Source organism: Candoia aspera, chromosome 1, assembly GCF_035149785.1.
Source record: "Candoia aspera isolate rCanAsp1 chromosome 1, rCanAsp1.hap2, whole genome shotgun sequence".
NCBI classification, from domain to species: domain Eukaryota; kingdom Metazoa; phylum Chordata; class Lepidosauria; order Squamata; family Boidae; genus Candoia; species Candoia aspera.
This window is the reverse complement of record NC_086153.1, coordinates 339,727,175-339,751,469: the sequence shown is the minus strand read 5'-3', so window position 1 is coordinate 339,751,469 and position 24,295 is coordinate 339,727,175. Positions and strand designations below refer to the sequence as shown.

The window sequence follows — 24,295 nt, the reverse complement described above, 5'->3', positions numbered from 1 at the left end:
GCTGCAGGAGACAGTTTGAAAGACCCTGATCTAGAGCATCTTGGACAGGTGACTATCCAGCCTGTTGGAAGACACCCCTTGATCTTGTGCTGATGAGTTAAATAGCACCAGTTAAGCTGCATTCCCACATGCACCTTATCGCTGAATTTCTGGACTTGCGCAGGTCACAGAACGGCAAACTCACGTGAGAGGCTAGGTTGGCAAAGGCGAAGCTGCAGACTAACCAAGGTTACGACAAAGCTGTGTGTTACAGAAAGGTGCCTGCTAGCTTTCCCAGCTGGGGTTTAACGTGTTGGGTGTACACTGGTGTTTCTCGATGTTGGGCACTTTGAGATGGGTGGACTTCAACTCCCAGAATTCAAGCTGGCTGGGGAATTCTGGGAGTTGAAGTCCAACCATCTCAAAGCGGCCAAGGCCGAAAAACACCGCTGCACACAATGACACACGATGAGAAATTGAGCAGAGCACCTGTTTCACACAAGGAACAAAGAACCGGGAACAGTTCTGCTATTCGGGAGCAGCAATGAATGTGAGGAGAGCAGCCATATTGTCTCCAGAAGCTACACGCAACTTGCGCGGGACAACTCTAACCACAAGTTCCATCCGGAGACCGGCTTTAAAGCACCGGTTTCGCGGCTGAAGTTCTTGACTCATTCTGGGCTTCCTCTGCAGAGAACTCAAGAGCCTCCTCGATTCTTTTATACCTCTTGAGGTTTGATCAAGGGTTGTCCGGACGATGGAGTTTACATTTCGCGGGACCGCAACTCCGCAGGCTCCAGTCCTCTCAAACGAACTACTCTGATCAGGGCATTGGCTGCCCCGGGCTCAGAAGCCACATAATAATTCCAGATGTCGTTTTCAGAAAAGCAAAACACTCTTTAATCAGGCTCCCATCTAGTGGTGGTCTGGATTTCTGCAAGCCAGATGTGGTAGCAGCTCAGCCTATGCCTGTTTTGCCTACTCTCCTGGAGCAGGAAGTGCTAAAAAGATCTCCAGGCTTTTTTTTGGGGGGGGGGGCAAGAGAGAGAGAACAACCACACAAAAAACACAATGGAGAAAATATGACTGTAAAGCAGGTTAGTGAAAGCATCTGGATTCTGGGTAGAGCGAAAGGCTTTTTTTTGTTCCTGGAGTCCCAGCAAGCCCAAGACGGGGGGGTGGGGTGTTCAACTTCTCTGCCCCCACCCTCAATTAGCCTATTTTCCCCCCCAGGCACGCCACCCTGCAAATTAAAAGGAGCAAGACAAAAAAAGGACCAGTATGCCTCGTTCCAATATTTTAATGAGTCACTACATCTTACCACTCATAATTATAAAAGAATAAGAATCCATAAAAATATTTTCTTTTCATAATACGCACTTAAAGATACTCGGGGAAGTTTTCTTCTGTGGTTCAGGTTCTCTTTTCTTCTTGTGGCGGGGGCAGGATGGTGTTTCTTCTCGCTTTCAGTTTCACCCCACCCAGAGGAAAGCCGGAGAGGGGCAGGCGGGGAGGGCGGGCGCAAGCGGGCAGAGTGCTCCAGAGGTGCAACGAGAGGCGAGCCCCGGCCCCACGGATCCCTTCCCAAACTGCTGTTCATGCTGAGTGGATGCCGCGGGGAGGAGGGGGGCAAAATGCTGCCGCAAAGAGGAGGACAAACAAGCAACATCGGCAGGAAAGCCGGGGCGGGGTGGGGTGGGGGGAGAGACGACGAAAGACAGTCGCTGACCGGCAGAGAACTGAAGCCATGCCTACCTTGCCAGGGCCCCTCCCTCAATGGCAGGACGCGTGGAGACGGGACGGAGGGGGATCGGCACACACCGAGCAAGAGGGGGAAGGCTTCCATAAATAATCTTGCAGCACCAAACAAAAGCCAAAATTAAAAAAAAAAATCCCAGCCACCCTTATGCCCGGCTTCTGGATAGGGACGCAGGGGCGGCTCGCTCCTTTCAAACATGCTGGAGGGGGGGGGGGGAAACAAAGGAGTGGGGCCGGTTGGGGGAGATCCAAGACAGCAGCACCACATGCTTATAAATAGAGCCACCTTACAATTCCCAAGTTCCTGTTCCAGTCAATTTCCAACCCCCCCCTCCATTTCCTCTCCTTCCTCTTCGCTTGCCAGCTGAGCCCACCTAAACGCAGGAAAAAGGTCTCTCGCCTCAGAGGGGGGAGCCAAGCCAGCAACGAGGTGGAAGTGGGGGGGGGGAGACACACACAGAACTCTAGCAAGGAGGGAGACAGACAGGCAGACAGTCAAGGGTCGAGGGGTGGGGTGGGGGAACTGCCCATCTTTTATTTCCAGCACAAAGAAAGTAGCAGCAAATACTCGGGGCAGGGCAGGGCAGGGCAGGGCGGAGAATCAGAAAAGCCCTAAGAGAGGCCGGAAAAACAAGGTTTGAGCTGCGCCACCGTCTGGAAAGCAGGGGGGGCTCCCTGGGGCCCGGCGCAAGGAGAGGCCTGCCCCCGAGGCGTTTTGTGCTCTGCGGTGCTCTTCCTCCGAAGGCTGCCCCGTGGCCGAAAGCAGCAGCTGGCGGGCGCAGAGGCGGGAACCACGTTGGCGTCCGCGGTGGGGGCGGGAAGGGGGGCCCGTCCGCCCTCTCAGAGGTATTCTTGAAGAAAGTGCAGCAGCGTGATTTCGTAGTGCTCCCCGGACTCAGGGCAACGAATACTGTGTCGCTCGTTTGGATAGATCTGCGGGTGGAGGGCAGGGAAGAGGAGGGGGGGAACGGTGAGAGTCTTGCCCCCCAGAACAGCCATGGAGGAGGGCAGGGGTCCGTGGGCTTAACTGCGGGGGGGGGGGGACCAAGCGCACAGGGAGAAACGCGGCCCTGGACCCCCACCCATCGCCTCTCCATCCTATTGCCCCTGCACAGCACAGCTGGGACCCAACCCTTCTGCAACCCAGTCCTAAAATCCCTGGACTGGGAAGCAACCTGATCCAAAGAGATCCCAGGGTGCTCTGCAGGTGCTCAGCGTCCTAGGATCCCCCCTTACTGCGATGGGACCGCCTGGATCCACAGCTGCCTGCCCTCGCTAAGCCACCAACTCTTCATCTCCTCCTTCTGTACAATCAGTGCCATCTGAAGGGACCCTGGAAGTGGGTCTTCTCTGCTTCGGCAGCTGCCCTCTGGAACACCCCCACCCCCGACACTGAGACCCACTGGGTCCCTGGGCCTTGGGGAAGGATGGCTGGTGAGCCCTTGTAAAATTTTGTTCTGTTTAGGGTTTTTTTTTCCTGTACATGCATCACATTTTTTCAGGCTTTTTGAGAGAGTAAAGGGCCCAGAGTTGTTGGGAGCCAGGCATGCTTTAGAGGTATGCCAACCAATAAAAATAAATGTATCAGTATCTTGGCTGGCAGGGACCTGCACCTTACCAACTGTGGTTCTCCTCTGGTCCCACAGGGCAGGACCGCGCCTGCAAAGGGAACATGCCACTCTTCCTGGCTTGCAGCCCCCTCACCTACCTGTAGCTGATATGGTTTCCCAGCCCGGATTAGTTGGGAGATCAAGAAACTGGTATGGAAAAAGTGCACGTTTTCATCCAGAAACCCATGGAGAATCAGCAAGCGGTTGGGCCTGGGAAGAAAACAGAGGCGTGCTCCAGGACAAGGCTTATGGAGAAGCAGGTGGGAGGACAGAGCACTTCCCGGGATAGGCGTGCTCAGACTGGACGCCAGGGATCGGCGGCTCCAGGGAAACGCCAGGAAAGCAGTGTGGGAGGCGAGGCGAGGCGAGGCGAGGTTGAAGCTGTGTTCACACAACACCCTTACCCAGGCCAGTTAAAATCCAGATTAGCACAAAATGCAAAGCTTGTGTTTGATGTTTGGTGCGACTCTGGGTATTTTGCAAATCTAGCTCAATGAGAGCACATACCATGTGAAGCCAGACAATGGGTTCATTTCAGGTTCAGTGTGTTGTCTGAACAGAGAGGCCCAGTGCTCCCCAACCCAGTACTCTGGAGCAGGGTTAGGACTGCAATTCCCAGAATTCCCAGCCAGTGTCACTGTATCTGGAAGGCACCAGACTGGGGCAAGCTTCAATAGTTTCTCCCGGACTTAATGTTGATCACCTTATTTGGCTGATTATAGGTTTTACAACTGACCTTGCCTCGCACACAGTTATTATTAATATTATGAACACACAAAACAGATAAATAAAATAGACATGATAAAGGGCAAAGGAATAAAAACAAAATCCAATCAAATGAATAGCTCCAAACCAATCAAGATTACAGCTTAAAAAACAATAACCGAAGACTAAGTGTTAAAAAATAAGATTATCTGCAAAATGGGATTTCTCACGTGTAAGAGAATTGTCTGCTCTGAATGGAATTGCAGCCCACTGTGGACCATTTTAACTGAATTTGCTTGAAGGGTATCAGAAAGGGCTGCCATGTGGGCTGTATTTATTTATTAGAAATGAATAAGCGTCGCCTTAACATGCTGTTCTAATTGCAGCGGCCCGTGAATTGCTCTAACTAACTTATCTGGGACTTGCCTTTCCTGACGCCGTTAGTTCAAGCGCAACTGCATTTAAAAAAAAAATTCTATCCAGAAATACCACCTCAGTCCCACATTAAAAGAGAGATGGTTTGCCAGGTAAGAATAACGTCTCTTCCAAGTTCAGTCTGACTTTGCGGATGTATTCCTGCTGGCTTTTTGGCAGCAATAAGCTAGTCCTTTCTCACTGCCTTTTCCAAGGTGGTGGCGTTCTGGGGGTGGGGGGCTTCTGAGGCTCCCAGCTAAGGACTAACGGCCTGACTCTACTTGAACGTTTGGCCAGCAACTGCCACTTAACACTGTGGCTGGCATAATCGCACGCACGTCCACCTCAGGGAGGAAGCCTTCTGGACCCTGCGGAAGGCCGTTCCTTGTCCCTCTTCCCCTCTCCGCTATCCCAGAATACTCACTCGTTGGGGAGTTTCTCGACATGCAGGGCCACTGAGCCCGCTTCATAGCCTTGCTGGTTGTTCTCCGGGACATCCATGTACCGTTCTGTGTATCCAGTATCGTAAGCCATCCAGACGGTGACAGGGGCCCCTGCTATGGCAACCTGAGGGATGCGAGCAAGGAGGATTAAATCCAGGGTGGGTTCTTCCGGCTTATACGACACACAAGGGCCAACGTCCTGCTGCCCACGTCAGGCCCAACAGCAAGCCTGTTTTGCAAAACGGGTCCTGCTTCTGCTCTGCACAGGAAGGGCCCTGACGCTCCAACAGATTCACGCAAAGGAGGCTTGAAAGGTCACGATGCCTAGAAATTTATTTTCTGCAATAAATCCTGGCTCAGGGGGAGCTTTCAGGAATGCTGCGCTCTCTACTTATTTCCAAGTCTCCCTCTCCTGAAATCATAGGGCATTAGCTGGCGGGGGGGGGGGGCACGGCAACACACCCCAAATGCACCTCCCTCTTCCATTTTGCTGAACTGGTTCTGTTTCTCTTTAAAAGACCAGACTAATATAAACTTCTTGGTATTATTGGCGAGTAATTTCACTGTTTTAAAATAGAGAGCTAAATCCAGCACTAGGTATAAAGAGGAAATACCCCTCTGCCTGCTCCACTAATGGTCAGCCAGCGCCCTCCATCCCCCATTCTGGACATTAGGATTCGGAACGGCCGGAGGATCAGAGCAACACGGGGAATGTGGCTGTTCCCGAGCCCTTCTCCTAAGGCCAAGAGGAGGTCACCAGGCAGAGAACTCTGTTCCTCTCAAAAGCTATTTTCCAACCGTTCAGGAGGTGTCCTGGCGGGGGGGGGGGGTCAAAGGGCTTCGCCACCCTCTGGTGGCCCTTTGGGCAAGTGGCAGAGCCCAGAAGCACCAAGAAACAGCAGCTCCTCCTTTGCCCTGAGGGAGTCAGATACGGGGCGGGCAAAGCGCAGCGCAGCACCCTTCGGGGGAACGGCTGGGGTTTCCAGAAGCACGGCCAGGACCCAGCTGAGCCCGTGGGGGTTTCTGCAGCCGCCTCGGGGCCAAGCCCGCAAGCCTCACCTTGAAAACGTGGGGCTTGTAAATAAGCCCCACCAGGGAGAGGAAGCCGCCATACGACCAGCCATGGATGGCAACGCGGCTGAGGTCGACGAACCCGTATTTCTCCGCGACGTAATGTAAACCTTCGACCTGGTCCTCGATCTCCACCTGGCCCTGAAGGCGATTGCAGAGAGAAAAAAAGAGAGCGTAACAGATTTGCCTCCTCCTCAGGGGCCGCAGCAGCTGTGAGAGGAAGCACTTCCTTGAGCACTTAAAATATACAGGCCAAGGAAAGGGATTTCGGACTAATTTTTATCACCACCATTTTTTCCCCATTCGCTGACAGGGATGGGGCAGAAGCATACGGTGACGTCACATTCAGGGTACCCTGAACACTTGGATCGGCAAGTATAGGCAGAAAGGCAAAATCTCGGGAAGGGAAGGGAACAAATGTCTCCCAAACAGCGCAGAAATGCAGCAGAACAGTCTTTCTCCCCTGGAGGAACCCCTGAAAGATTTTCCAGGCCTCAGGGAACCCCTGCACATTCAGGCTCAAATAGAGGCCAGAGGTTACAAAATTATTATATTCGTTTCATGGGTAGGCCTGTATAGATGCATCAACAGTGCCCTTAAACTAAAAATAAGGAATGAAACTTACCTCTTTAATGTGAAGTGGCCTGAATTTGAAATAATTTTTTAAATAAATCATGATCTCCCAGGGAACCCCTAGGGACCTCTTGTGGAACCCTGGGGCTCCACGCAACCCTGGTTGAGAAACCCAGCAGCAGAGGAAGGAAGGGGACCTAAAGCGGTGCTATACAAAACAGGCAAACCTCACCAAGGACAGTACTGCTGCAGATTTTCTCATCCTAGCCGGTTCTTCCCACCCCTGAGGGTTCTTGAGCACAGCTGACAAAACAAGGAGGACTAGAAACCTGCTTTTACCCATCTGAATCTGCAGACCACCAAGCAGAGGCCAGATCCTCAGCCTGGAGACAGACGAGAACTTACCATTTGATTCTTAAGCGCTCCCTCGAACTTAAGGCCTCTTTGGCATGAGCCTCGCCCGTCTATCACCACCACGGCATAGCCGAGGGACGCCAGTGTGTTCAGCCGCAGGTACTTGATCCCTTTGAAGGAATTATTCACTAACTGGACCTACGAGGTGGGAGGGGGAGGGAGGGGGAAACAGTGCAATTCCTTTTCATAAGGAAACCAGCTCCTTGAGGCACCCACTTCCCCTTACAATCCTGCTCGCTCTTGGTTTTCCTCTGAGCAAAGTTCTCCTCTGTGCCTTCCTCCAGGTTGCAGACCTGGCCCCGTGTCAGCCCTGTGAGGTAGGCCAGGTCAGGAAACAGACGCAGCAAGGACTTTATAACAGCAGCATCCAGGCGCCCAGCAGAGTTTCCCTCTGTCCCCTCTTATGTAAAGAGAACCGGTGTGCGCGCGCGTTATTTTGAGTTGCTCTCGCACCTTCTTTCCCGAGCCACAACAACTGATTCTTTCTCTCCTAGCCCAGTTACTTGCCTGCATAAACTCTTAGTTGCCCAAGGCAAACCAAGGAATGGTTAATTGCAAGGCTGGGCTCAAGTAGCTAAGGCAATTCTCTTCCCTCTGAACCAAGGTGGGCTTTGAAGAAGCAGGACAGGAAGGGTGTTGACACTCCTAAGCTTTGGTGCTGGAGAAGACGCCTGAGAAGACCGTGGACAGCCAAGAAAACAAACCAGTGGATTATGGAACAAATCAGCCCAGAGGTCTCACTCGAGGCACCAATGACCAGGCTCAAATGATCCTACTTCGGGCACATGATGTGCAGACCCCGCTCTCTGGAGGAGGCTCTGATGCTGGGAAAGGTGGGAGGAAAGAGAAGAGGAGGACCAGCAGCAGGGTGGAGGGACTCGGTTACCATGGAGATGGGGGCACTTTTGGAAGACCTCAAGGACTAGGTTGGGGACAGGTCCACCTGCAGGAAATCTATCAACGTGGTTGCTAAGAGTCAACAGTGACTTGATAGCATGTAATCAATCAATCAATCAATCAATCAATCAATCAATCAATCAACGCAAAACCCACCTCCCTTTGCAAAGACCATAATGCTGGGAAAGGCGGAAGGAAAGAGGACAGCCAGCAGCAAAGTGGAGGGACTCAGTTACAGGGGTGATGGGGGCACCCTTGGGAGACCTGAAGGGCCAGGATGGGGACAGATCATCATCAAGAAAACCTATGTGGTCACTAACAGCCAGCAGCTACCTGATGGCACATAATCACCATCCTCTGAACCAAGGGGCGCCTTACCTGAGGCCCCCCATAGACGAAGAGCACTGTGGGATGCTTTTTCCCAGGCTGGAGGTCATGTGGTTTGTACACCATCCCGTACAGCTCGACATCCGACTGGGTGCGGAAATGAAAGATCTCAGGGGGGATGTAATCAGCAGGACAGCCTGAAAAACATGGGGAGCAGAGGGGGAAAGTCACACTGGTCATCATCACGCCGTGACACCTTGTGTCAGCCTTCCCAGGCAGACCAGACAGGAAACACAGCCAGATAAGCTAATTCTACTTTATTGTAAGGCTACGTTGACAGAATCTTGCAAGTCCAAAAGCACAAATCTCCTGCTGTCTCCTCTAGAGCCCGAGAAACTAGGGAGGGCCCCTTCTGAGCCTCTTTCCCCACCCATTATGCAGCTGCGGGCTCTGCCCTCTCTTATCTGACCATTTCCTAGGCAGATCTCTTCGCCTTGACCTTTTGCAAGGTCTTCCTCACGTACCATTACACCTGGTCACCAAGGAAGATAACCTGGTCATGCAATGTTTCTCTATGATGATCTTGCCTAAAAGATTTTTTCCTGTGAATTAAAAAATGTAGTTTCTGCCTCCTCTGCAGGCATGGAGAGAGAACTGTGCACTAAAGGAACTCATAAAAGAAACGTAAAATCCTGGGTTCTCCAAGCCAAAATCCTAGTGCTATTCTCCCAACACCACCACCATTAATGTCCATCAGGAATGAAGAGCGAGGCAGAGCTGGGCAATCCCAATCTTTTCCCCAGCTCCACAGTCCAACTAGAGAAGCTGGCCCACCCCTTACACCAAAGAGGGCAGGGCAGGGCAGGGCAGGGCAGGGCAGGGCAGGGCAGGGCAGGGCAGGGCAGGGCAGGGCAGGGCAGGGCAGGGCTTGGTTGCCTCTGTGTTGCTGCACAGCCTTGGTGCAAATGGATGATTCCGATGCCCAGCAAGATGTCACTCACTGGCTGCCTCCATCATGCTGGCCCAAAACTTTGGCTGCTTGTGGAGAGGATCGTCATCCGAGCCGCTGAGCTTGTAAACGTGCACACAAGGAGGGGTCCTGACGCTACTGTAGTGACTGATGAACATATCAAAGTTCTGCAGGGAAAGACAAAGTTTAGCGCGCTCAGCATCCAACCCTGGGGACCCCCAATGCTTTTTAACATCTCCCGACATTCCCCTTCCCTGGTTCTATCCATTACCTTCAATCCATCCCTGTATCAATTTTTCTATTAGGACATTGTTCCCCCCTTCCATAAAGTCAAGACTCGGCCCCTTTACGCTTGCAAATATTTATTTTGATGCTCATTGTGCCTTTAAGCCTCTCTCTCCTTCCCTGGTGATATACAAAATGCAGAGTATGAACTACTCAGGACAGGGAAGGTTCCTGGGTTTCTTCAGTTTTCGCTGTTTAAAATGCTATATGCATGGGTAGTAACACCAAAAGCAGAGGCGAGTCATTCCTGCTGTTAAGATTCCAGGCCTCATGAATGAAATCACCTTTTGGTCCTAACACTGTGACTGTAGGTAGGGGCCGTGGTGTAAGATGCCCACGCCAGAAGGGGGAACTGACATGTGTGAACTGCTTGCTTGAGTTACTTCATTTGCCAACGATACGTGTGACATCATCTTGATGCCACCATGGCCTGTCACACACACCACTCAGCGGAAGTGCAGCTAGTTTGCCTTCAGAAGGCCTGTTTACCCACTGGAGCCTCCAGCCTCTCTCAACCTTTTGACCCCGGAGGAACCCCTTGAAATATTTTCCAGGCCTCCGGGAACCCCTGCCCATTCAGGCTCAAATGCAGGCCAGAGGTTACAAAATTATTATATTTGTTTCAGTGTGGTCCTGTATATATGCACTAACAATGTTCTTGAACGAAAGAATGAAACTGGCTTCTTTAATGTGAAGTTGCCCAAATTTGAAATGATTTTTTAAATAAATTGTGATCTCCCAGGGAACCCCCAGGGGCCTCTCATGGAAACCTAGGGTGCCACCAAACCCTGGTTGAGAAACTCTGCTCCACTCAAAAGGATCAGGTGGCTGGTGATATGGAAGTCTATTCTGGAGAGGCTCTGCTAGTCAGAGTAATGAACACTGGCCTGGATGAAGAGACTGACATGGCGTAGGGAAGCTCTCCATTCTGGCCCTCTGCTGGGCTGGACAATCCCCTCCTCTCCTGCCCAGTCAGAGAGAGCAGCCGGGAATCTTTCTTTTGCCGTAGTTGCCAGCAACACTACAATGTGGACTTCTGCTCTGTCCCCAAAACTTCTCCAAGCTGGAGAAGACTTCCAGGTTTTCTTACTCGCCAGAGACTAACAAGCCCTTCTGATTGTCACCACGGAAGGAACACGGACACCTGCCCTCAGAAACATGGCCCTACTGGGGTGACGTGGGTTTTATTTTTCACCAACAGCATCCGGGCGGCCTGGTTGCAACAGTCTGGCCTTCAGACCTGGAGAAACAGACCTGGCTCATCGAGCAGCTGTGGGAGAAGCCCAGGGTGGTGAGCCGCACGACCTCACCAGGAGATTCGTAGCTGACCACGTAGAGGTGATGTTCCAAAGGGGTATCCTTCGTGCCCTGGAAGTACACCAGCTTTGTTTCTTCATTCACCCAAATCTGGCAGAGAGAGAGGGGCAGAGCACACACGAAAAACTGCTTTGAGAGCCAGAGTGACGGGGAGGCAGAATCAGAGTCCATTTCAGGCACACACCCTTAGCTTCAAGGGTGTCTGCAGGGTTTGCTCAAAAACGGCTGCGACGGTGTGACGAAAGCTCTGACGCAGCTTTGGTCACAGCCTTCGTCTGACCTTTCAGACCGTGCCCCGCAGACACCCCTGCTTAGCTTAGCTGCAAAAAGGTACAGAGTTGGCAGAGGGGTGGAACCGAACACTTTCTGGCAAAAAGAGGACGTTTTGAGCAAAGGCTCAACGTTCCGTGGTATGCATTAGGCATCTGAACGCTGCTGACACCTGGGCCGAAGCCTCTGGTCAGAACTTAGCTTCTCCAATCAAGTGGACACACACGGGCATGGTGGAACTCAGCTCCCCGGGTGAAGGATGCCAAGAGGAAACGGGTAGCCTCTTTTCGGCGAGGAGCACGCCTTTGGATGCCTGGAGGTGCTGGAGGTCGAGGGGAAAAGACCAGGAGAAGATGTAGAGGCATGTCGGGGGGGGGGGGGCAGGGAGACCACAGAGGCCTTTGGAATAAAGCACAGGGCACTTGTGCAGGATTCAGGGCTGGACCGGAAAACAAGGCAGGGGTTCAAGCAGCGCGGACAGCCGGCTGGTTGCCGCAGTAGAAAACTATAAATCAGAGCCCAGCAAGAGATGACAAGGACCTGAAATGGTGCTCTCACTGGGAGAGACTTAGTACCTTGTATCCATGCCGGGCCAGAACCTCCCATTCTCCGCTGGTGAGGGCCACTTCTTCCTTGAGGGGGCATTTGAAGTCACCTGAAAGAAACAGAAGACGGTCTGATCCGGCTGCCCAATGCCACTGGTGCTCCGAAATCAGCCATGAGGGCAACGCGTCAGCCAGTTTGCTGGACCGCGGCTTCCATCGTCCCTTGCCGGAACATCCAAAGCTATGTGGAGGCCGGTGGACCTGTCAGCCTTAAAACAAAGCGGAAAGGAGGAAAACCCCTGGAGCGTTATCTCCCCACCGGTGGATGCCCTATTTATAGTGCCCTTGCAACAGGACAGGACGGGAACATTTCCCATTCTGCTTTTTATTGAATGCTCAGACTGGGGGTATCGAGGGAAAAACCCCCCGGATAAAAAAAGCCAGCCAACACCAACCTAGAACAAATGCCGCTAGAGCAAAACATCAGTGCAATCCCAGAAAGAGGGTTTTGCATCTTGGAGTTTTGCAACCTGCAACAATGCTGGCGAAGCAACCTCCCACTGTTGCTCTTTCTAACATTGCACCACTTCACTCGCCCAATACGTTTTTTTAAAATGTTCTTAATGGTGTTTACTGCTTCTAATTCTTTTTGTTGTTATGTTTTTGGTTATTTGTTGTACTGTTTTTTGTTTTTCACTTTGTGCGCCACCCAGAATCACGCATGTGAGATGGGCGGCTATAAAAAATAAATGAATAAATAAACAACCAAACAAACAAACATTTATGTGCGGTGATAGTCCCACATATGTACACAAATACGTACTTAAGAACATTAAGAATCCCGCTGAATCAGCTCAAAGGTCCACCTGCTCCAGGATTCTCTGCCACGTTGGCTTGTAAACATGGAGGCAGGGGGGACCCCTCTTCTCCCCCGTTACTCTCCAGCCGCTGATATTTAAAGCATGCCACTCATTATTTGGAAGGAGGTAAACAGCCACGGACCCATAGCCACAAATCTTCCTTGATTCCTTTGATGTTAATTTGCCATACTTAAAACCATTTAAATTGGTGGCCATCACTACCTCTGATACTAGGACGTTTAAAGATTTGCTCCATGCGTGCGTGCGCACACATGGTTGGGCATTTGTGAAAAAGAAAATCGCTCTCCTCACACACACTTATACACACATACATACTCTGAAACAGCAAACCTGGATGCACCAACCAGATGAAGGAAATGCCGATGTTCATCTGTATAGTACTAAAACTCTTCTGTCTGTTTGCAACCTTTAATTGGGTGAAATGGTGCGTCATACGCCAACAATTTCTGAACCAAGGTACCTCAAATGGGCTGACTTACAGCATGCGTCCAAAATCCGGGACCCATGACTCTGGTGGAATTGAAATTTGGCAAATTTTGTACAACATTTTGACATAAAATCATCGTAAAACATTTTATGACACAATACAAAATGTCATAAAGCATTTCCTGCGGTCAACTCCTGATGTTTGACTGTGCTATACAGTTTAACATGGGCTACTTTCAAGGCAGAGACATGTCTGAATGCCTCCCTGAATTTTTAAGAACTTTTCCCGTACATTAGCAGCTCTGCCATTCTTGAAGGCATTGAGGAATCTGGCAAGGAAATATCTCTGAAGCGATGACCCAACGGGTCGCGGGCTGTCTAGCAGAAGCATAAAACACTTTGACATGAAAGAAAACAAGGGCTTGGTCACAGGATGCCGAACGTACGTAGAGAAGAGCAGAGGGAGCGTGAAGCATTCTGGAAAAGGGCACGTCCAGCCCATGCTGCATCTTGCTATACTTGAAGCATCCATGAGACAAAGGAGTTGATTTGCTTCCTATCGCATCTGACAGTTTTTATGTTGGAATTATAACAAAATAGCAACAACAAAATCTGAATAATAAATAAATAAAATAAAACTAATTGAGCTTCAGATGGCTAACCTAGGACTGCTTTCATCACAGCATGGGAACATCTCTCTTTCTCTACATACACGTACAGAACTTTGAGGATCTGTTAAAACCAGCTTGTGAAAAAACAAGGAACCGCGAACAACGTTTTTCCCCCCACTGTGAGCCAGTGCAAATGAAGGTACCTTAGGGAGTTACTGTGTATTAAAACATCCCAAGTCTGAGCGCTTCCAGCTCTCACCTTTGCTAGGCACGTACGGCCGAGTCCAGTCGTACGTCTTGCGCTGCAGGACGGCTGTGACTCTGTACAGGTGGCAGAAACCCGTCTTGCATTCATTCGCTCGGATAAATGTCAGCTCTTCCTCCTTCTCCTCCAGCTGGGCGAAAGGGTAGAAGATGTCATGGACCTGCTCAGAAGACAAAAATGGCAGGAGAGGCTAAGTATCATCCTGTCATGCGCTGCCTACCTCTGAATAACGTTCAGACGCTGGTTTGCAAATCAGGTTCTGGTTTATTTCAGGGCAGGTACAACGTTGGTAGAAAAAAGCTGAGAGTGACAGGAGCGCGCCGGTGCGGGGTTTAAATACCCCGCGCCGGTCAGCGCCCCCTCGCTCACGGTCACGTCACCCCCCTTTGTCCCATGCGTTGCCCTGCCGTTGGTTGAGGGTTTCCAGGATCGCCCATCCTCAGGTTTCCATTCTTCTGCTGATTGCTTTCAGCTGGGCGATCCCCGTTGTATTGCCGCTGATGGCTTGGGTGGCTCCGTGATTCGTTTAGCTATTGTTTGTTAGCCGTTAGTCGTTGTGGGTTGATGGCTACTTAACTTGTGCCCCTTCACTTATTTCCTTGTCATTGTCATGTGTGCCATTGCGCTGATGACTTTAGCTCAACGGCACTCATGACATACTGCCCCCTTTTCGAATAGTGTTCTCCCCCGGTTTTCTTGGTTTTCCCCGTGGAGCTGTCAAAACGCCACATTTTTTTTTTTTTTTCCAAAGTTCCCGCCGGAGTAGTTGTCGCCCCTCCCTTTGCTCCTCCCTCTACCACGTGCCTTCCCAGGGTGTGTCCATGGTGCGCATGCTCGGGTTCTGACCTGGCGTGCGCATGCTCCAACCACACCCTGTTTGTTTGGCTCAGTTCGGCGAGGCGAGAGGCGTGGCTGGTCGGGTGCTGCTCAGCTCCAGGTAGGGCCCTTCTTTTCTTATTTAGAGTGCGTCGCCTTTGTTGTGTCTCCTGGGCGTTGCCCCCAGGTTGCCCTGTTGACTTGCTTGCCACTCCCCCGCGGCCGGGGGGCGGGGGGAGGGTGCTGGCGATCGTTTGTCACCACCCCGTGGGCCCGGGGCGGGGGGAGTGAGTCCCGGGGGGGGGAAGGTCCACCCAAGTCGCGGGCTTGGGGGGGCCCTTTCCCTTGGGGCACGGGAGGCGGGGGGGGGCCTGCGGGGGGGGGGTTGGTTTTGCTGACCTTGATTGCGGTTTGTCGGGGTATGCCCGGTGAAATGCTCTGGTCAGGTCAGGCGCGTTAACGTTGTGCGCCGCCACCCATTCCGGGTGGGGGAAGTGTTTCCACCTGACCAGATAGTGTAGAGTTCCTCGTTGCTTGCGGGAGTTGAGGATGTCCCTGATCTCGAAGTGGTGTTGCCCGTCGATCATTAGCGGTGCGGGCTGTGGCGTGCTTGGGTGCCATCGGGAGGTGGTTGCCGGTTTTAGGAGGCTGGTATGGAACACCGGGTGGAGTCTCCGGAGGTTGTGTGGCAGGTCCAGGCGTATTGCTACCGGGTTCACTATTTGCGTGACTCGGAACGGCCCGATGTACTTAGGCCCCAGTTTTTTCGAGGGTTGGGTTGACTTTAGGAACTTGGTGGAGAGATAGGCCATATCCCCCGCCTGGAACGTCGGTTGTTGGCGCCGGTGCTTGTCGGCCTGCTCTTTGTAAGCAGCCTGTGCCTCCTTCAGCGCCGCCGTGATTACTGGCCATGCTTCCGCGATCTTCCGTCCCCAGTCGCTGGCGTCCACCTGGGGTTCCGGGGGTTGAGGTAGCTCCGGTATGGGGACGAAGTCGCGCCCCGAGACTACTTCGAACGGGGTTTTCCCCGTGCTCGTGTGGACGGCGTTGTTGTATGCGACTTCGGCGAACGGGAGCAGTTCAGCCCAGTCGTCTTGGTGGTAGTTCGTATATGATCGTATAAATTGCTCTAAGGTGGCATTAAGAACCTCAGTGGCTCCGTCCGTCTGCGGATGCCAAGCCGTAGATAGGGCCTGTTGGGTCCCCGTCAGCTTCAGGAAGGCCCGCCAGAATTTGGAGGTGAACTGTGTGCCCCTGTCGGTCACCACACGTGCGGGACATCCGTGTAGCCTGTACACGTGGATGAGGAAGAGTTTGGCTAGTTGTTGTGAGGATGGGACCGACGTGCAGGGGATGAAGTGGGCCTGCTTTGAGAAGTAGTCCTTCACCACCCAAATGGCCGTTTTCTTCTGGCTGGGTGGGAGGTCCACTATAAAATCCATAGAGATTTCCTCCCATGGGCGGGAGGGTTCTGCCACCCGTTGCAATAGCCCCGCGGGTTTGCCTGGTGCCCGTTTGGCCCTAGCGCACGTTGGGCAGGACGCCACGTAGGTTTTTACGTCTCGCCTGAGCGCGGGCCACCAGAATTGGCGCCGTGTTAGGTGTAGGGTCTTGAGGAACCCAAAGTGTCCCGCTTGCTTGGCGTCGTGTGACCTATGCAAGATCGCCTGGCGTTGCGAGTCCGGGACGTAGATTCTGCCTTCCCCCCATGCCAGGTCTTGCGCCATCGTTACCTTGTCGGGGTTTGCCAGGAACCAGGGGTCGGTTTTGAGGGCGGCGGCGAGGTCCGTGCGCATTCCCCCTGGTAGTTGCGGTTGGCTTCTTTCCGTCGCCGGTTGTCCCGCCGTCGGCTGCGCCGTAGCGTCGAGCTGCCTCCGTGCGCCGCTTCGGGTGGTCACGGCCATCCCCAGTTGCGAGGCGGATAGGACCGTCCCAATGGTGTCTGGGGCGGGCTCTTCGTCTTGGGGCAGCCGGGAGAGGGCGTCGGCCAGGAAGTTCTTCTTGCCCGGCATGAACTTCAGCTGGAAATCAAAGCGGCTGAAGAATTGGGCCCATCGGACCTGTTTTGGGCTAAGGCGTCTAGGCGTTCGTAGGGCCTCGAGGTTCCGGTGGTCCGTCCAGACCTCGAATGGTTGGGTGGCTCCCTCGAGTAGGTGACGCCATGTCTCTAGTGCCGATTTCACCGCGAAGGCTTCTTTCTCCCAGACGTGCCATCGCCTCTCTGTCTCGGAGAACTTCCTTGACAGGTAGGCGCATGGTTTCAGGAGCCCCGTGGAGTCTTTTTGTAGCAGGATGGCTCCCAGGGAGAAGTCTGAGGCGTCGGCTTGGACCACGAACGGCCGTTCTGGGTCCGGGTGCGCGAGGATTGGCTCCGTCGTGAACAGCGCTTTCAGCTTGTCGAATGCGGTCTGGCACGCGGGAGTCCAATTCAGCACTGTGCCTGGGTTCTTGGCGCGTCGGGTGTCCCCCACCCCTTTGGTTTTGAGGAGGTCCGTTAAGGGGAGGGCTATCTCAGCGAACCCCCGGGCGAAGGACCTGTAGAAATTCGTGAATCCCAGGAAGCTCTGTAGTTGCCGTCTGTTGCGGGGCCGCTCCCAGTTTAGCACCGCTTCGACTTTTGCGGGGTCCATTTCGATGCCGTCCCCGGAGATTCGATACCCCAAATAGTCTAGGCGCTCTTTGTGAAACTTGCACTTTGTAGGCTTTGCATAGAGCTGCGCCCTTCTGAGCTTGTCGAGGACTTGCCTGACTAAGGTTACGTGTTCCTCGTGTGTTTTTGTGTAAATGAGGACGTCGTCGATGTAGACCAGGACCCCTTTAAACAGATGTTCATGCAGTACCTCATTGATGAGCTGCATGAACACCCCAGGGGCCCCCGCGAGTCCGAAGGGCAGTACCTTGTACTGGAAAGCGCCTAGGGGGCAGTTAAACGCCGTCTTCCATTCGTCCCCCTCCCTGATTCGGATGCGATAGTACGCCTCGCGAAGGTCCAATTTGGAAAAGACTTTGCCCGTGGACAGGTGGGCGAGCATGTCCTTCACCAGGGGTAAGGGGTATTTGTTGGACAGGGAAGCCGCGTTTAGGCCCCGGTAGTCGGTGCAGAGCCGTAGGGTCCCGTCTTTCTTCTCCCGGAATAAGACGGGGGCTCCGACCGGTGAGCATGCTGGCTCTATGAATCCCCTGTCTAGGTTTTTATCGATGAACTCCCGGAGGGTTGCCATCTCCTTCGGGGTCATCGAATAGATCTTTGGTCTAGGTAGGGGGACGTCGGGCAGTAGGTCGATCCGGCAATCCGTCTTGCGGTGGGGGGGTAGTTGGTCTGCCTCTGCCTCTCCGAAGACCTCGGAGAAGTCGGCGTATTGTTCTGGTAGGTCTGCTGTGGTAGCGGCGTTGTCTTGTGTGGTCGCCTCCGCTCGTCCTACCGTGGGGTTGCTTTTGCCAGCTGGTACTGGTGCTCGATACTCGCCGTCGCCGAATGTGAAGGTGCGGGTCGCCCAGTTGATCCGCGGGTTGTTTTTCGCGAGCCATGGCATCCCCAGGACTGCAATGGGCCGTCCGATGGGCGTGACTACGAACGATGTGCGCTCGGTGTGAGTGCCCATTTGCAGGGTGACCGGCTCGGTTTGTAGCGTGGCTGGTTTCCCTCCCGCTGTAGAGCCGTCCAGCTGGTGGAATGCCAGCGGCGTGGGGAGGGGGAAGCAGCGGAGGTCGAGTTTGGCGACTAGGTCGGGGTGGATGAGGTTTTTTGAGCACCCCGAGTCCACTAGTGCCGCGGCCATGGTGGCTCCGTTGCCGGCAGAGAGTTGAATTGCTGCCAATATTACGGAGCTTTTGTCGTTTCGTTGAGGTGGTCCGCGTTGCTGTCCCACCGCCTGCCTCGCCACGCGTCTCAGGGCAAGCGGGGAGCATTTCCCGCCGGCTGGTCGGGGTCGGTATTGTCCTCTTCTCCCCAGTAAGCGTCCCAGCCCTCTTCCGGTGTCGCTGTGGCCACGGTCATTCGGCGGTGAGGGGGCGGCCCCGGGTTGGGTGGTTTGGGGCTAATTTTCGGGGCGGGCTTGGGCGCGCTGGTCGGCGGTCGGTTGGCGAAGCAATCCGCCGTCTTGTGCCCTAATTTGCCACACCTCCCGCAGGGCTCCCGGTTGAACTTCTTTTTTGGGTATATGGGGCCGGCCATCCCCCCGTGTGGTGCGGGTACCTTTTTCCCGACATAGTTTGTGTCTTCCGTGGTTGTCATAAGGAAGGTGCGGTGCGCGTGTTCGGCTTTCCCCGCGAGGTGGATCCACCCGTGTAACGTTTCTGGGTCGTCGCGGTAGAGGGCCCATTGGAGAACGTCGCGGTTGAGCCCCCTTTTGAAGATTTCCAGCAGGGTGGTCTCAGACCAGTCGCAGACCTTTCCCGCGAGGGCTTTGAACTCCAGGGCGTAGTCAGGGACCGTGCGTGTGCCCTGTTTAAGTCTCTGGAGTGCGCTTTTCGCCCGTACTTTAGCTAGGGGGTCTTCGAAGTAGTTTTTCATCTCTTTGATGAAAGCAGGGAAGGTGGCGAGGGCGGGGGAGCTGGACTCGTACAGTTGGACGTACCAGTCCGCCGCCCTGTCTTGGAGTTTGATCGCCACGGCGGCGATCTTGTCGGCCTCGGAGTCATAGGAGTGTCCGTGCCTCCCCATGAACTCCCTAGCGTTGGTAACGAAAAACGAGAGTTTTGAGGGGGTCCCATCGAAGAAGATGGGGAAGTCCTTTGGGGCCCGGGCGTTTTGTGCGGCCCCGCCTCTCGCTTCCCGGGGTGTGGTGTCGGCCGCCTGTGCCGTCTGCTGGCTCTCCGCTGACCCGTGTGGGTTCGGTGCTTCGCTCGGGGTGTGGGCTTGTGCGGGGACGTCGTTGGGTGGCGCGGGGGGCATAAGCGCCTGGAGCATGGTCCGGAGTTCCGTCAGCTGAGCCCGCATGGCCGCGAGTTCAGCTCGTGCCTCCTCGTCCACAGCCCGCGCCGCCGCTGGGGCCGGTTCCGTTGGCGCGTCCTCGGGGGTGGGTTGCCGGTGGGGTTCATCGTCCCTCCGCCGCGGGTCCGCTTCCTCCTCCGTCTGATGGGTGTCTCCGTCGTCCTCCTCCGTGTTGAGCACCGTGGGGCTGTCGCTCCACGCCCGTTGCTGGGGTGCGATGTGGGGCGCGGGGTCCTCCGCTGGTTTCGGAAGTCGTGCTGCTCCCTCCCGCGGTCGGGTTGCCTCCGTCGCCATCTCCCCTTGGGGTTGGAGCTGAGGCTCGGGTCGGGTGGGGTGGGCGTCCATGGCTCCGGGAGTCCGCGGTGCCTCTGGCCTCGGTCGGTCCTCCTCTGTCTCTTGCCGCGCGGCTCGCCCTCCTTGCCCGCGTCGTTCCGGCCTCATCTTGCTGGTCTTCTCGCCGTCTACTCCTCCCGCGGCTCGTTGTCGTCCGGTGGGGCTCGGCGAGGCTGAGTTTATGACTCTCAGCTTTATGTCATGCGCTGCCTACCTCTGAATAACGTTCAGACGCTGGTTTGCAAATCAGGTTCTGGTTTATTTCAGGGCAGGTACAACGTTGGTAGAAAAAAGCTGAGAGTGACAGGAGCGCGCCGGTGCGGGGTTTAAATACCCCGCGCCGGTCAGCGCCCCCTCGCTCACGGTCACGTCACCCCCCTTTGTCCCATGCGTTGCCCTGCCGTTGGTTGAGGGTTTCCAGGATCGCCCATCCTCAGGTTTCCATTCTTCTGCTGATTGCTTTCAGCTGGGCGATCCCCGTTGTATTGCCGCTGATGGCTTGGGTGGCTCCGTGATTCGTTTAGCTATTGTTTGTTAGCCGTTAGTCGTTGTGGGTTGATGGCTACTTAACTTGTGCCCCTTCACTTATTTCCTTGTCATTGTCATGTGTGCCATTGCGCTGATGACTTTAGCTCAACGGCACTCATGACACATCCAGGCAAATGCCCAGGGATTGGGGGCCAGCAGCAAACCACACAGAGTGGCAACAGGATCTGGGACGGCCTGGATGCGAGTCCCCAGCGCCCTCTTGAGTGAGCCGTCCAAGCCTCAACCCTACCCGCACTTGGGCATTCTCACACACGCTTGTGCAAGGATGGCTTACAGCAGGAGTAGGCAAGCTGGACGTCCCTCTTGATGCCCAGCAGGCTATCTGCCCCACCGGATGTTTTGTTAAACATTTATTTTAAATGTCAAAAAAAGGAAGTGGTATGAGTAAAGCATCAGTCCCTTAACATTGTATTTATCTGCAACAATGCCTTTGGGGTGCACAAACGCTCCGCAAGGATGGCAACGAGAGCTAATTCATCTCCTAGTAAATGGGTGTTTTGCAACGGCCCATGGCCTCCTTTGCAGGTTTTTTGCAAGTTCACCACCCCCGCCCCCCCTTCTCAAAAGGCAAATGTGCCCCCAGACCAAAAAAGGACTTATTTCAATCCTTTTTACAGCGGTCAGGCTTTTCAAAATATTGAAAAACTAAAACATATTTTTAATTCCACGGTCTTATTTAATTCTCTTTTCAAACCATCGAAACTGGTGGGTATTCCCCAACTGCTGGCAACCAATCTCTCCATTCACTGTGTGCTGTGGGCAGGAATTATTTCCTTCCGTCCATCCTGGGTCTCCTGCGCTTAATTTTAATGGGTGACCTTAGACTCTCACATATATCCATGTCTTTCTCTCTCACACACCTACATTTTACTTTTTATCTGCTTCTCATGTTCCATTATTCTGTATTTCTGGTTGATTTTTGTTGATGAGGGTCTGTCGGTGTCAATAAAAATGCCCTTAAACAGAAAGGTTCTTGCCACCCCTTTCTGGACAAGGAAATGCAAAAAGGGTCCCTTTGAGGGAACCACTCCTTGGCATTAAACCAACAGATAACAATCACAACAACCTTGCATGCTAGGCAGCCTCTGCTAGGGCAGACGGGCCTAGACCGCAGCAGTCCTGCCCGCTTGAATACTCTGATGATAGAGCATTCTGGGTTCCAGAGAAGCTTCTTCCCAAGCATCTGCTAGGAGGCAACAAGGCCCAAGCTTAGAGCTTTTTGAGGGCAACACTGATGCTCCATTCAACTTAGTCTCAACTCCAATCACAAGGAGCTGCCCCGGATGACTCTGCAGCTAGCCCAGCCATGCTATGTTCCTCAGTCTGACCATTAGCACTCCCCGGGATGTGGATCTTGGGCACCAAATGGTTGTTCTCCTCTACTTTCTCTCTCTCCCCTCCTTTCCCAGCAGAGATACCACAGCTTGAACCCTGGGCCTTCCAGGTTCAGAGTAAGAATGCTACTTCTAAAAGGCCTGGCCTCTGCAATCCTGTAGTCTTCTCAAGCCACAGGAGGAAGGGGAAGCATCACAAAAGTGGGACGGGGGGGTGGGGTGGGGTGAGAAAAGGCACAATGTAATCTGAGCCTGGCTTACGTTGATCCAGACATTGGTGACTTCTTCATAGACGATGAACGGATGGATGTTCTCAGGCACGGCTTTGGAAAATTCCAGGCGCTGTTCCTCGTTTTCTGGGACTGGGATGAAGAGCGCGGGAGGGAAAAGAATGAGTTGGAGTTGCTGCTGAGGTCTGTCTAGGAACATGGCCCAAGCGCTGCGTGGAAGAGGGAAAGGCAACAAGTCAGAGGAGGAGCCCTAGAAACACTGCAGAGTAACGCAGTAAACTGAATGAAGCCTGGATTTAGTTCTCAAACCCCTCTGGCACAACTTTTCTCATTTTTTTTTAAATTTCAACTTTTCCCATCTTTAGTCACCGGCATCTGGAATTCAAAAGACAGATGGCTTGGGAATGAGGCTTCCTGCCATCCACTGCTCAGAGCAGCTTTGAATTAAGAGCCCTGCCATCAGTCTTAAGGTTTGTCCTGCCAGTCCAACACCTAACTTTTCCAAGCGTTTCGCCAAAATTTCTGAGAATCCAAAATCTGGGCACAGGGGCACAAATCTCACCCAATCATTCCCTGAAAGCAGCATTTGTGGGTATCCTGTTCCTCCAAATGGAGGCAGTTTCTAACCCCCACCGCAGCTGAGGGCTTCATTCTCCAAGAATTCATTGCTGACGGGGGACCCACAGGGTGCCAGAGGTGACCCTAAGCATCTCTATTTAGAAAGAATCCACAGAAGCAGGGGATAAGACAGACTTCTCTGCCGGAGGCCTGGAGAAACGCTGCCAATTACAGGAGGCAAGGCTGGGCTAAATGGATTATAGCCAGACCTATTCAGGAAGTGCCCAGTTCTCATAAGCACTGGGGCAGGAGGGAGCAGCCAGGGATCCCATGAACCAGACCCCAAAACATTGGTCAGAATGGCTGTCTGCCTCTACCTCACCCACACAGATCAGCGTTTCTCAACCTTGGCAACTTTAAGATGTGTGGACTTCAACTCTCAGAATTCCCCAGTCAGAAACACTGACACAGATACTTACTATCTGCCATCTCGGGTCCAACCAGCCCGTGCAATGTACTCCACGTTGGGGAACATTGTAGCAAAGGGGTGCACCAGTTCCTTGTCCCAGGCATGCACAATCTGCAAATATTTGGGGTGGGGTGCGGTTGAAAATAGAATTGGAGAACGTTATAGATGCAACACAATTTACACATCTCTCTGCCAAGAAGTGCCCCCGAAGCAAAAACAATTTGCACATTTGTACTGGAGTAAACTTAACTTAATACAGGTAGTCCTCGATTTACGACTACAATTGGGACCGTAATTTCCATTGTTAAGTTGTTGTAGTCGTAAGTCGAGTCACCACGTGACTGGACCTGATTTTATGACCATTTTTATGGTGGCCCTTAATTGAATCAAGGGTTGTTAAGCAAATTCAGCTTCCCCAATGGGCATTTTTTGCCGGAAAATGGCAAAAAAAGTCGCAAAGCACGATCATGTGACCACAGGACGCTGCAACTGGTCATAAATGCGAGTCGGTTGCGAAGTGCCCAAAATGCAATCATGTGGCTGTGGGAGGGGGTGTGTGACGTTTTGTGACGTTACAGTGCTTTACAGGCCGTAAAGCACCCATTCCGAGGCCGTTGTAACTTCGGACCATCATTAAACGAATGCTTGTAAGTCAAGAACTACCTGTAAAATAAATAAATCTTAAGACTTTGTTTTCATTTATTTAATTTATTTATGAACACACTTTTATTTTTGTTTTGTTATTTTACTAAGTCAAATTTATAAGCCGCCCAAGTCCATCATTACTTCGGGTGGCACACAGTATACAATTAAAAACCAACAAAAAACAATACAGTAATACAAAGGAGCATCTAGAGAAAACAACTGTCGTCACACAGACTGGTTGATTTAATTTTATGTAATGATTTAATTTTTAAAAAGGAGGATGAAGATTTCCCCAAACAAATTAACCAATGATATCTGAGGCTCTTTTTTTTTTTTAAACAACACAGGCAGAATCACAGACCCAAACTTCTCGCCTGAAGCAGCAGGGGAGAGAAGGCAGCATATAAAATATTAAATCCTAACGGCCTTTCCATCCTGCCCCCAAAAGCTGCTAAGAAACAGACAAGTCTCTCTCCTAGAGATGCGCGCTGACAAATTGTAGGAGGTTTTGAAAATTAAAGCTCAGAGCACCACATCAGTCCAGAGCCTGCTGGTGAGAGTACTTTCACTCTTGAGTTGCCAACGTGGTACCCATGGGTGTCAACGTGCCTGCCAAACATAGTGTGACAGTGGATTCCCACACAGGTAAGGAAACCAGTGGCCAGTG

General features: G+C 52.8%; 1 protein-coding gene across 4 annotated transcripts in view; it reads right to left on the bottom strand.

Moving 5' to 3' along the window:
• Positions 1–1,256: 1,256 nt before the first annotated feature.
• Positions 1,257–24,295, bottom strand: part of DPP9 (dipeptidyl peptidase 9) — a 45,197-nt gene continuing 22,158 nt past the window's right edge. For 3 of the 4 annotated variants that reach the window (XM_063290923.1, XM_063290924.1, XM_063290925.1), the window contains 12 exons: positions 22,994–23,094; positions 21,988–22,165; positions 13,756–13,921; positions 11,609–11,688; positions 10,701–10,853; positions 9,193–9,328; positions 8,243–8,388; positions 6,959–7,105; positions 5,969–6,121; positions 4,891–5,033; positions 3,446–3,557; positions 1,257–2,670 (listed from right to left, as the gene is read on the bottom strand). In XM_063290923.1, the coding sequence (XP_063146993.1) occupies positions 2,578–2,670; positions 3,446–3,557; positions 4,891–5,033; positions 5,969–6,121; positions 6,959–7,105; positions 8,243–8,388; positions 9,193–9,328; positions 10,701–10,853; positions 11,609–11,688; positions 13,756–13,921; positions 21,988–22,165; positions 22,994–23,094 (1,608 nt within the window). In that variant the 3' untranslated portion in view covers positions 1,257–2,577. Of the gene's footprint in view, positions 2,671–3,445; positions 3,558–4,890; positions 5,034–5,968; positions 6,122–6,958; positions 7,106–8,242; positions 8,389–9,192; positions 9,329–10,700; positions 10,854–11,608; positions 11,689–13,755; positions 13,922–21,987; positions 22,166–22,992; positions 23,095–24,295 lie in introns of those variants that run through there. The other variant, XM_063290926.1, reaches the window with a different exon arrangement.